Source organism: Sarcophilus harrisii, chromosome 4 (assembly GCF_902635505.1).
Source record: "Sarcophilus harrisii chromosome 4, mSarHar1.11, whole genome shotgun sequence".
Classification (NCBI taxonomy): Eukaryota; Metazoa; Chordata; class Mammalia; order Dasyuromorphia; family Dasyuridae; genus Sarcophilus; species Sarcophilus harrisii.
Genome location: NC_045429.1, coordinates 127,718,439 through 127,732,229, shown reverse-complemented (window position 1 = coordinate 127,732,229; position 13,791 = coordinate 127,718,439). Strand labels below are relative to the sequence as shown.

The 13,791-nt window shown below is 36.1% G+C and overlaps 1 protein-coding gene across 2 annotated transcripts in view; it reads left to right on the top strand.

The window, feature by feature from the left end:
* Positions 1 to 1,445, top strand: part of PACRG (parkin coregulated) — a 610,713-nt gene extending 609,268 nt beyond the window's left edge. For both annotated transcript variants that reach the window (XM_012549456.3, XM_031968391.1), the window contains one exon: positions 966 to 1,445. In XM_012549456.3, the coding sequence (XP_012404910.1) occupies positions 966 to 1,126 (161 nt within the window). In that variant the 3' untranslated portion in view covers positions 1,127 to 1,445. The remainder of the gene's footprint in view (positions 1 to 965) is intronic.
* Positions 1,446 to 13,791: the final 12,346 nt, after the last annotated feature.

Sequence of the window (13,791 nt, the reverse complement as noted above, 5' to 3'; positions counted from 1 at the left end):
TATACAAGATGATTAACATGGAAATGTTTTGTTTAATGCCACATGTATAACCTATATCTTATCACTTGCCATCTCAAGGAAGAGGGAGGAAGGAAGGGAGAGAGAAAGTTTGGAACTCAAAACTTTATAAATAAAAATAAATAAATAAATGAAATGAAAATAACACACTGCCAAACTCACTTTTGTGGGATGTCTTAGATATTTGAGTTTTGACCCACTCTTGCTTCTGCAAAGGGGTTTGGCTCATGTTCATAGCCATAGGGATTCATTTATAGACCGGCTTTGTCATGGGTCATGTGCTGGTAATGTCCCTTCCATTTCATCTCGGTTTCTTTTGATTCTTTTGGCCAATATAATGGGAAACAGGATCTTAAAGTGACATACTTTGCTACAAGGCTTAAGTATTTAAGTATTAAGTAAGTAATAATTCATTAAGTATTAAATATTTTCTACTTAATCTTTTTTTATTATTTCTGTAAGATATTTGAACAACTGGTGCTCATGTCAAATGTAGTAATATTCTTACCAAGAAGTCACACTTCCAGCAACCTCAACGTTTAGGGCACAGCCATAAATGTGGAAGCAAAGGGAAAATATTTCTAATTAAGTTCTCGAATTTATCACAAGTATTGTAAACTATTTGAAACATGAACTGTCTTACTTATCTTTTTATTTTTCTCAGTGCCAACCGTAGTACCTCCCACCTAAGAGGAACTTAAGAAGTGCAGTTCTTTTTGTTAGATGGCTTTTAAAAATAAATTAATGCAACATTTTTAGATATTTTTATAGCTCGTAAAATATGTTAAGTTTGCTATATGAAATAAAAAGGAGTGTCTCCCAGCATCACCATGCTGAGAAAAAAAATGAATGATATTAGCTATTGATAATTGCTGGCAAGATATATAATGCTTTTCAGAAAACTGCAGAAAAATAACTGTCTTTGTGTTTTTTGTTTTATTAACCAGTTAACTCTGGAGATGGCATTGACTATAGCCAACAGAAGAGAGTAAACATTGGAGACTTGATCCAAGAGACACTGGAAGCATTTGAGCGCTTTGGAGGAGAAGACGCTTTTATAAACATTAAATATATGGTCCCCACCTATGAATCATGCTTGTTAAACTAACAGATAGAACAGCTGTGTTAATGGGGAAGATTCCATTTGTGTTCTAATCATCTATCTCTGACATTGTTCAACATCTTGTTATTTATGGCTCCTTTTTCTACAGCTGCTAAAATAGTGGTTTCTGGGCCATTAGACTGTTATCACTGTTGTGAACAAGGCTTTCCAATACATAAATAGTGCCTGTTTCTTAGATTACAATGGTGTACTGTGCTTATTTGTTCCAGGGAAGAATCACTCCTTTATACAGCGCTGACTGAAGCAGGAGTCCAAGCTAGACCTTCAGTTGTATAGACAATAAAACGATAATTTTTATACTCAATTCAGCAATTGCTGTTCTGTGTCCGCTTGCCCTGAGGGTGATGTCAGAGGTTGTAATGAGAAGCATTTATGCTGACTGCTTAATAGGTGTTTGTCATGGCAGAGAAATAGCAGTTGAACGGTGCCCTCCCTCTCCCCAGCAGCTGTGCAGGGAAATGTGCATTGACATACGATAAAACTGGGGAATGTATATTCCAATTACAGTAGGGAATTTTTTTTTTTTTTGCAGCCCATTATAAACCTTCGTCATAAAATTAATTAATGTTTCTAGCCCTCTTGTGATCTGGGTTTCCAGGTGCCTTCTGGTTTATAGTTTGGGGAAAGAACACAAGGGAGGGTCTTAGTTATTATGAAATATTATAGGCAACCATGGCCCAAATGTTGACATTCACACTTATTCCTCCCCATTATGACCACGGCATCTCGTGATCTGGTTGAAGCACTAAGAGCAAAACATTACATGGCAGTTTATTGGCTGCTTTTAATAATCTCACAAATTATTTGTACTTCTTTTCATGACTTCTCCTTCAAACAAATTGAAATCTTTTCTCTTGGCAAAAAAATTCCCTACTCACAGTGGCTATTGTGGGATTACACAGGAAGACTGTTGGCATTCATTTGGGAGTGTTGTAGAGGGGGTCAAAGAAAAAAATTGCCCAATTTTGAACAGAAGTGCATTGATTTGGGGGGGGGGAGATAAAGTCAGACTGCAAGTCTACCAGCCTCCACAATGTCTCTTTAAGCACGCCAAGACTAATTTGGGGACATTTATAGCACTTCTCAGAATGCTTTCCCAAGCATCATACTGCAGGGTAAATGGCTTGACCCACTTGAGAAAGACTACAGCTACCCCTAAACACCTAGCATGGAGTGTTATGTTTCTGTAGCAATCTATCATTTATCCATGAAGGTAAGGGAGCCAAACAGATTTCTCCTTTCCCCTGTTAAGAGGCTCAGGATCCTTCCTTGCTAACTCTCCTAGGCACAAAGCTCTGAAGGCAATAACCCTATTTGAAAGCTATTTAATCATTTATATTCCTTTATTATTGGTTTAGCATTTTAAAATCTAAATGACTACATTTAAGAGCATACTAGGGGATACTACATGTATCCTCTAAGCATTAAATGAGATGACTTGTTTAGGATTTGTAGAAGCTGTGGGTGAGAAAATTGGGTTTAGGGGCAGCTCGGGGGATAGAGCACCAGCCCTGAAGTCAGGAGGACAACCTGAGTTCAAATTTGACACTTAATACTTCTTGGCTGTGGGACCCTGGGCAAGTCACTTAACCCTAATTGCCTCAGCAAAAAAAAAAAAGAAGAAAAGAAAAGAAAGAAAATTGGGTTTAATTGTCAAATCTTTGAAAAGTCACAGAGCATAGCCGTTATTTATCCAAACTTCTGCCATAATGATTCAGAATTCTAAAATTCCAAACCTACCTGCACATAAATAGCTCAACTCTACACTATGCTCTGACCTTGAATCACTGAGTGATACCCACTATCATCTTCTTCCATTCTTTATTCTGTTGAACACAAGTGGAGGAAGTCACACAACCATGTCCCCTGGGACCACTCTACATTTTTATCTATTCTAACTAGACCTGCTTCTTTATGTAACAATCCTCTTAGTCTTCCCTGATGGACTGACTCTCTATCTCACTCCAAATGGCCATTTCAAACTTTCTCTCCTCTCCTATAGCCAGACACCCCTTACCTCCCCTGCCTATGTTTGCTCAGCCCTCCCTCACTTAAATCCAAATCATTTGCAACAGGGCATTAACTTTCTAATGTCATGGTCCTTTTTGAGAATGAAGGACAATCTCATCCTACTCTACTGAAAAAGAATTTTAATTCATCACACTATATTCTATTCTATAGGATTCTATAGTAAAAGTATTATTTTTCTATATTTCCCATTCTATAAGTAAAAACTCATGTCATCCCCTTTTCTCTCCACCTTTTGCTTAAATCTTTGACAAAGAGGTTCCTCTTCATGGCACCATAACCCCTCTACTTGTTTTCCTGAGCCAATCAATTCCACTACCATCTCCTCCAGGAGATTTCCTCTACAGTTGTCCCCAACCTATCCCTCTTTTTAGTCTCTTTAAGTTTCCTGGCTATTTCTTTGCTCCTAAACAAATACCTAGGTCTCCCCTAGATACAGAAATTTTTCACCTTTCAGTTTATCTTATTTTGAATCCCAGTTCTGAGACTTTTTAACCATGTAACCATGGGTCACTTTGAGCCTTTCCTTCCCCATAGTGATAGAAATACCAATCCCATCTACTTCAAGGGTTGTTGTGAAGATCAAATAAAGAATTAAATATTTTTTGTCAAATTGTACTAGAAAAATGGCCAATTTGACAAAAAATATTTAATGACATTTATGTAGCTTCCCAATGGTGTTCTTTATAGGGGCATCTAACACAACACAGATGAATTCACAAAGATTCTTATAAGAAACTCTTTGAATCTTAATATCACAGTAATAAATATGCATACAGAGAAGGTGAGAAATAGCCCTGAAGGGAACACAATTAGGAAAGCAGCTTAAAGAGAGGAGCACAGGGGTGTGAGGAGGCTAAAGCACATTATAATCAACACACCTAGGAGGTCCGCATTACGGGTGATACAACTCTGAGAATATTTAGACACTAATTGTCAAGGAATCCTCTTCCTCCTCTACTGCTGAAAAAGGAAAGGAAAATAATAAGGTTGGGGAAAAATAAAGGACTTTATTAAGACAACCAAGAAAATAATCAGGAACTACCAACTCATATGGCTACTTTCTCATCTACATAAAATTGTTATGGGAATAATTTGTGCAAATATCAATAGTACTTGATGAGTATATTAGAAGGAATAGTTGGATAAGCAACATTTCAAAATAAACCACATCTTTACCATTACATAAGCTATTAAAGCTACAGAGTAAATAACATCCTATTGTGTTTATTTTTTAAAAAAACTTTTAATTTAAGTAGACCAAAATGTCATCTCAAAGGCTTTTCTCCAACAAGCTCTTTCCCATGCCCTAATAAAACTATAATAAAAATCTTTGAAAGATCTCATCATAGAAACCACCTCATTCATCATCCCACTGATCATTAATCCCAAGATATTAAAAAAAGATTTAAAAAAATTTTTAAAGGTATAAAATTAATAATGCAAGCTCATCAAGCCAGTGAAAGAAGGAATCTAGAACAGAGTCCAAATTGAAGAGTGATTCCAGAGAGAAGATAAGATTCCCTCAGATGCTCTTATTTGCAAATAATGGGCTAATTTCATCAATCCCCTAAACTAGCAGAGGCTCTAGAATGATATCCATTATTAGTCAAAAGAGTTCAGTCTAAAATAAAGCAGAGATGAAGAATGCCCAATGTCCAGATTATGACATAATCAGATAGCTACCCTATCAGAATTGTCCATCAGAATGTGTGTATACATACAAATAAGTGTTTATACATGAGCATAAACATATGTGTGTCAAACACACAAGACAGACAACAGTTGAGTCAAGAATTGAAAACAGAATGAGCTGCCTTAAAAAAGTGCTATTCTTTTAAGGACATCAAGACTTTCCCTGAAACAAACTCCCATTTTTTTTCCTTTAAATACATTATTCTGCTGTTGTCATATGGCTGAAAGTCATGGAACACAACAGTATCCGAAGAAATTAAATTGAAAATCACCCTGAGGACAAATGTGAAGAACACATGGGATGTGAGGAGGCTACAACACATTATAATCAATATTTTGTCAAGGAGAAATTGAGGAAAAAGGTGACTTAGAATAAATGTCTTAAAGAGATGGTTTTTCCACATGTTGAAGATAAGGATAAAGTCAGTATACTGCACTGATATCCTACAGATGTCAGAATAAAACAAGGAAGATCTCTAGTATATTAATTGGACTCCATGTGCCTCCTATGTAAGGCAAAAACAATAGTGATACAGGATATTTAAAAATGCATAAGTACATTGCAATCTGCATCACAGGAGGGAATAATCACACTGATGAGATTATAGGTGCATTTAAGGATTGACATTAAGGATACAGTATTTTAAGATTTATAAAAATAAATATGTATATCTAAGATACGGAAAAGGAGATGAGTTGACCAAGTTGTAAGAATTAGAGAGGGAAAAAAGGAGTTCTATAGGACTTAGCCTGAGGAGAGAAACTAAGGCTGGATATTTAATCCATTTATAAGTAATTGAACCCTTGAGAGCAAATAAGATTAGTAAAATGTATTAAAAAGAGAAGACCTAGGATAGAAGCTTAGGGCACATTCACAATTAAGAGATAGTATATGAATGGGTCCAAAACAGACTGAGGAAGGGCCAGATTAAAAAGGTCAATAAACTAAGTAATATTTGTCAATTTAAAGGTAACTAGTAACCATAGGAGTGGAGAAGGCTGAAGAGAGGAAGGGAGATGATGGTTATGTCAAGGAGTTTGGTTGTGAAAAGGAGAAATATAGGGTGATAGATTGAGAGGGTGATCTGGACAAGGGAAAGGTTTTTTGTTTTTTCTTTTTTTTTTTTACCATGAAGAAATCAACTGTTTTTCAGTTATTTTTCTTGGTGCTATTTGGGTTTTCTTGGCAGAAATACTGGAATGGTCAGCTATTTCCTATTCCAGCTTATTTTATAAATACACTGAAACAGAGCTAGTAACTTGTCCAGGATCACCCAGCTAATAAGTACCTAAGGCCATATTTGAACCCAGGAAGAAGAATCTTCCTGATGAAGTCTGCTGCTCTGTCTACTATACCATCCAGCTGTTCTAAGGATGCAGGAGACCTAGGTATATTTGTAACCATCTGGGAAAAGCAAGTACATAAGGAAAGATTGAAAATCTCAAGAGGAGAGAAAATGATCATAGGGACAATCTACTAGAAGGGACAATAGACAATGGAATCAATGATTCAGATAAAGGAATTTTCCTTTCCTGATTGACTCAGATTTTTAGCACTCCCTAAAATACTATGTAGTACCGCTAGGTGGGACTGGGGACACAGTATCAGACCTGAATTCAAATCCAGCCAAAGCATTGGATCAGTTTAAAGCAATCACACTTAATAGTTGTGTGATCCTGAGCAAGCAATTAATCTGATTTGACTCAGTTTGTTTATAAAATGAGCTGAAGAAAGAAATGGAGAATTTTGGTGTCCTTGCAAAGAAAATCCCAAATGAAGTCAGAAAGAGTCAAACATGACTGAACACAACAGACAAAAATATGATGCATTCATTTTGAATATATCCTAGATTTGTTTCTTCCTAACAAAGTGCTTTAGCAAAGTACCTGGCACAGGTATTTAATTAGGTATTTATTTTTTATAATTTGTAATTTATATTATATTGCATATAATATAAATTATAAAATATAATTTATAATTAGATATTTAATAAATATTTAGGGTCATGACTGACTTAGGGATCAAGGCCTTCTTCAGCTTGCTGCAATCTAACATTCTAGCTTTAATTTTTTAATTTATTAAATTTTTAATTTTTAATTCTCTTTCCTATATCCCTAAACTACAATCAAATTGGCCTATCTATTCACCTTCCCAGGAACACATCCAGCCCTTGCCAGCTTCCAGGGCTTTGCTGGGACTTTTCCCTATAGCTGGAATGTCTTCCCTGTCCTGTCTCTCTGTCAAAAATCCTACCAATCCTCCCCAAAGTTGCTCAAACATCATCCCCTTCATGAAACTCTCTTTGGTTTCCAATAGAAAGTAATTTATCCCTTTTCTCCCCATTTCACATCCTACTTCCCATTTTATTTGTGGACACATTGAATCCACTCTGACTGTTAGAGATTCTTTTTCTTTGTATCTGCAGAGCATCAAGCAAGATGCCTTGCCCAGGGTAGAGACTCAATGACCATATCCTAACCTCTAGAAAAAAGGAAATTCTGCTTTATCTAGTTTGCTTCTCCTACAATGCCTGGTACAAGGCTCTGCACAAAATAGGCCATTATTAGTGCTTATCACTATTGGCAATAGCTTCTACTTATTTCACGATTTTAAATGCTTTTCATCCATAGGGTCAAAGATTTAGAGCTGAAAAGGATTTTTTAGATGATCAAGTTCAACTCCTCCATTTTACAGACGGGGAAATTTAGAGAGCCTAAAAGTACCTGAAGTGGAACTCAAATCTAAAGCCAGAATTCAACCCAGTATCTCAAGCTACCTTGCATTTGTCTTATAACACTCCTGTGGGGAACACGACAGGATTAACATCCCTCATACTCTAAATCAGAGTGAGACTTCAAGAGATTAAATGATTTGCCCCCAAAACACATAGAAGCCAAATCTTCTGACTCCCAGCCCAGCATCCCAAGCACACTATATACTACATCTGATTAATTAATATTTGTGGAATGGAGTGGAAGAGAAGGAAACTCAAAACAATAAGACTGAACTAAAAGTAATAATAATAAGATATTTTTGCAAATAGAGGAGTGGCCATGTAGAAAGTAGTAAAAAGTACCATGTTTTCTGAGACTTCAGAAAAAAAATTTTGTTTCCTAGTACTTGCTTTTCTCAGCTGCCAACCAACCCCATTCTCATACGGGCTGTTTCCCGTAAATAACTTCCGAGGTATTAAAAAGAGAAGGGAAAAAATGAATATGTTTTAAATCTCAAGAGAATATGAACAAGCCTTTTTTTCTGCTTTTTATATTTTTACACCAAACCTTTCTTATAAAATTTTCTAAATGATTGATAAATAAGAACTACTCAGTACATAGATTAGGCAAATTCATGGGGAGAAATGGTTTTATTTGTATACTCAGACCCTCGTTAGAGCTTATTTTTCAATTAGATCAAGGTAATGAATCTAATTACCATTTCAAGTAGTTTTTTTTTGCCTGGGTACATGGTCCCCCAAAGTACTCCGAATGTTTTCCAGTCATATCAGAAATGTGTGTCATTAATTAAGGGGGAACCAGGCTAGAAAATGAGGAGAAATCACTATAAATCCATCTATACAAATGGAAAAATAACTCCAAGCCTGTGCTGAGGTTGGATCAGCAGCAGCACCTAATATTCTATGAATGGAAAACAATTGCAAAGTTAAAAAATGCTGCCAGATAATATATATATATATATATATATATATATATATATATATATATATATATATATATCTTTAAAAAAAAAGTCATTGAAAGATTCTTAAAAATTCTAGTTTTGTGTCTTGAAGGTATTTTTAAAAAGGAAAATAAATGACCATTAATTTTTCTTATTTTAAATCTTTCTAGTCGGTGTAGGTCACAGGATACATCTAAGCAAACTGTCATTTAGAGAAGCTAAACAGAAGTAAATTTGAAGTCTCTTACAACATAAAATGAATAACAAACTTCCCCTGGGTTTTTGAGGTGCTTAGCTCATGAGGAGTTTCTGGGATTGTTCACATACTTATAGGCAGAGGTTAGGCAGTTCAAACATTGGATGGAGATGTCTCGTTTTGAAGAATTTAGATTAGCAAACAATACTCCCTCAAGTTCTTTTTTTTTTTTAAAGAGCAAACTTCTATGAGAATATAGAATGTGGTCAGAGGGCTTCACTGGCCCCTGTTAGCCACTCCCCCAAGCTTGCTTCCCTTTTCAAGAACTGAAGCATCTGACCCAAACTGTCCCATGTGTGAACTTCTAATTCCTGTTTCTCTAAAAGTCAAAATAAAAATCACTTTGACCATGTCCTAGAAGTGAACGCCAGGACTCTCCCTTCATGCTCAATACCTCAGGCCCTGAAGAATGATAGCATGAACAGCAGAAATCTAAGATCTCTCAGGAAAAGTTCTGGGGCTAACCCCTGGTGCTACAGGGCGCCTGTTAGGGGGCACAGAAACCTTGCCAGATTTTAGTTTGGAAAATAAGGTACACAGAGATCCACTGACCTTAGTTTTAAATAATAATAATAATAAATAATAGTTTAAATAATAATAATAAATAATAAATTAATAATAATAATAAATAAACTCACTGGACACAACTTATCTATCACACTTGGTCCCTGATTTTCCTGGTAATACCTGTTTATAAAATGCTTTTGTCCAGAGGAGAGCTCTTTGAAATGCTAACTACTGTTTTATTTTTTATTAATGGTAGTAATATTTTTTAAAATAATAATGGTGTAGTGAGGGTATGTTTTTTTTTTTTTCTCTCAAAGGAAAGAACAAATGTTCTCTCTTTCCTGTGGGAAAGACATGTAAGTTCATTTGGTTTGGACTTGGGAGGTGACTGAGCAAGAGAACTTTCAAAACAGGAAAATGCATGTTAGCTTTGAGCCTGATTCTAAAAATACCTTGTATCATCTGGACCTCCCTGGTCATTCTATTGGTGTGATTTTATGCGAGCAGAATGGTCTCCCAACACTATAGGTGTGCTGTTTCTCTGAGAAAACTTTGATTCCCAAGATTAGACACCAACTATGACATAATAATGGGAGAAAGTGACTGTAATAACCACAGACTGTTGATAAAAATAAGTCAGAAAAGACCTAGAAAGCCTCTCCTTGCCGATATAGAATTGATCCTATTACAATGTCTCAAACAATGTTAAGGGTCAAGTTTTAGCTCTCAGGGTGACTGGATTTTGGCTACTACAATCTTTATTAAACAATTAGCCAAACCTGCCATCATTAGCTGATGTGGCTAATGATTCATCTTCATTTCTCTGTGTTCAGGAGGTCCATTTTTCCCATTGGAAAAACTTCTTGTTGCTCAGTCCTTTCTGACTCTTCATGATTCCATTTGGGTTTTCTCAGCAAAGACACTGGAATGTTTGCCATTTTCTTCTCAGACTTTTTACAGATTAGGAAACTGAGGCAAAAAGGCTTTTGTGACTTGCCCAAAGTCATACAGCACGTGTCTTAGGCTTCCTGATCCCAGGCCCAACGTTCTTACTATTTCACACCTCATTGAACATTAAGATATCAATATTCATCCATTTCCTAGTTTTTCTTAGAACTTGGACAAGACCCATCAGACCATTTATTTGTCAGGCACCTATTTGCAATGAGCCCGCTTCGTCCAGAGGTTCAACCACGATACCCACACTCCCATGCATGGCTTGGATGCTACCACTGAAAATGTAGCATTTTCTCCAAATATACCTGAATCCTTTGTATCAGTTCATCCAAGAAAGGAATAATCCTAGCAAGGTGAGTTTAACATTTTTTTTTCCCAGTGAGTGATAGAAATATGAGATTAAAAGAAAAAAAGAAATAGGAGATTAAAAAGTTTATATGACTCTTTTTGTACAGCAAAATAACATTTTGGTCATGTATACTTATTGTGTATCTAATTTATATTTTAATGTACTTAACATCTACTGGTCATCCTGCCATCTGGGGGAGGGGGTGAAAGAGGTGAAAAATTGGAACAAGAGGTTTGGCAATTATTAATGCTGTAAAGTTACCCATGCATATATCCTGTAAATAAAAGGCTATTAAATAAAAAATAAATTAAAATAAAATAAAAATAAAAAGTTTATATGACACTGATCATTTAAAAATGAATGATCATGGGACTTATAAGATAATAGATCTCAGTTTCCCCTTTTCATTCCCTCTCTTTATGTGGCTGATGAACTTAACACTCAATCCTTTTGGGTTGAATCCTTTGGGCTGCTGAGGTCCTTTTCTAGGTAGGATTCTATATCATAACTTGATATTTAATCCAAGGATATTCCCTCCTGTATCGACATTTTTGCTACTCTCATCAAGCTGATTTCAAGACTTTAAATGCCACTGCCGAGACAAAAGTACACCCTCCAAAGAGAGTTCAAGGATGGTCCAAGGAACCAAGATCTCAAAAATCATTTCAATGGTCTTTCTTAGCTAGTTCCCATTATGTAATAGAACTCTTCAGGGAAATGAATTGAATGATGCTTTGAAGAATAATAGAAAGGCTTCAACATCCCCCATCAGGATAACTAAATTATCCTTGGTCTAAAAAATGAATAATAGGTGTCCTTAAGAAAAAAGAAAAAAAAAAAAAGGCCTAAATCAATTGGTGCAAAACCAGCGATAAAACCTAATTTTTTTTTCAAAGTGATATCATTTTAAAAGGAAAAAAAAAAAAAGCTTGGAAGGCGTTTTTTGTTCGATACAGCATTTTCCAATATTCCTTATAGTTGTCAGCTTTATACTTGGAAACTTTTTTTTAATAGCACAGAATCATTCGTACCAATTACAAAATGCTCCTGAACTGCCTCGAGATTCAAAGAAACAGGAGCAGCTGCTTCCAACTTCTCACATCCAATTATTGCTCGATCGGCACTCTGACTTACCCAAGTAGGATGGCTAAAAGAATGTTTTCTCCAAGGCTGTGGTCAAAAAATCTGCGTGGGTTAGCGAAAGCCGGCCTACCAACGAAACTATGTCCACACGCAGCCCAGCCCGTGTGTCAGGGGCTTCAATTAAAGAAATAATGGGGGCATTCTGGAATGCCTCCTTTAAATGGCCTTTTTGTCTCCTCCCCCATACATCTGGGGCTGGGAGCATCACATTAAAATGCAAAGAGAAAAATGCCCCATAAAGAACCTTATTGACAAAAAGGTAAATTTTTAATAACCCTTCAGTAGACTCCATTCAGGAGGGGGTAATATGTCATGTGAGTAGGATTTTTTACAGTTCTCCTAGGAATTCTCCACGTTAAAAGAATGTTTTTAGTTCAGAAAGAAAACCGCACTGCAAAACATTCTTAAACTGTGACAATCTTCATCTCACATCTAATATTCTCTGGTAGATCTTTGTTTGCAGAGAGGGAGTAGACCGAGGTCTGCTGGGGCAGTTTTCCCTTCATTTCTGTAGCTCATCAAATATGGCCAAGTAGCAAAAGTGATTAAAAGACCTTATGGGGGATAGGATGCAAGGGGTGTGTTGGAGGGATGGAGGGGGAGAAAAAAAAGTCTCTTGAACTTGCTGAGATTCCTGATAGCGTCACTCAGATAGCAAAGGCCACATATCTTATTAAATACCACACCATTTCACAAAGGAGGTTTAAGAGTCCAGACTGAATAAAGCTTTTCTTTGGAAAATATCTGAAAGAATCTGCAAAGCAGTTAAGCCCTTTCTGAGAAGGGGGGAAAGTATGTAAAGAGTTTCTATTTCTTTAGAAATAAAGGGTGGCTATCACAAAGCCTCCCGAATAAGGTCTCTCTCTTCTTATTGAACCTCACCATTGTGTGTTGTGAGAATAAAATAAGAATGTTATAGGGAAATGCTTTGTAGGACTAAACAAATAAGAGATGATTGTTCATTATTTAAAAACAAATCAAAGAATTCCAAATTAAAATTCATAAATATAGATTAAAAAAGGTAAGTAGCTCCTCAAAGACCCACAGTTTTGGTTATTCAGTTGTTGAATTCAAGAAAAAGGATCGCCACAGGTGTATACCTAACATTGGTCCTTAGAGAAGGTTATCTGAAGATCATAGGATCACAGATTTAAAGCATGGAAGGGGTTTTAGGAGCCCGCTAGTGCTACTTTATTTCTTAAAGATGAGGAAACGGAGGCCCAGAAAGATAAATTTTTTTTGCCCAAGTCAAACAATTAATAAATAGTAGGACTGGAATATGAGGCCAGAAATTCTGGTTTCAAATCTATCACTTTTTCCTAATTGTACCAAGCTGCTTTTGAAGCCCAGCTCTAAATCCCACGCACCCATAAAAACAATTCACCTTCAGAGATTCAACCCTATTTAAATCATTATCAGATACTTTTGTTGCTAATTACTTCCATTAATAATCAACATAATATGTTTTTCCATATTATATTTATTCCAACCCCAATCAGGAGCAACCTTCCCCTTCTGTCCTCACAGAACACTTTGGTTTTAATTTTCTAATGGGCTCTTTTAATATTGTTTATTATAGATATCTGTATTGGTGTTTTAGACCCCTACTAACTGAAAGTTCCTTCAAGTTGTGAGAAATGGATTGGCATTTATTTGGTTTTCACAGTGATAAAAATAAAACTGGAGAAATGGAAAGAATTAGAAAATTAAAACCCACAGGGACATCACGATAGGAGGTGGAAGTCTTCTCCCCCAAATGAAAGTAGGCTCCAAAAGGGCAGGGACTGGATTTTGTAATCAGACTTTTGAAAAGAATCTTTTATTCTTTTCTCCTAGTTTTCCATTGTTAGCTTTCCCATGGAGAATGGAAGTTCTTTGCCGGAAGGGACTGTATTAAGTTGGAAACATCCCCTTAAAGCATTTGATAGCCTCAGGCTTTCTTATCTCACCTTTTTAAAAACTGCAATGTAGAAACTCCAGGTAATGGGGAAAGGAGCCAGGGGGTTGCACAGGGAGAGCTCACGTTAGGGAATAAA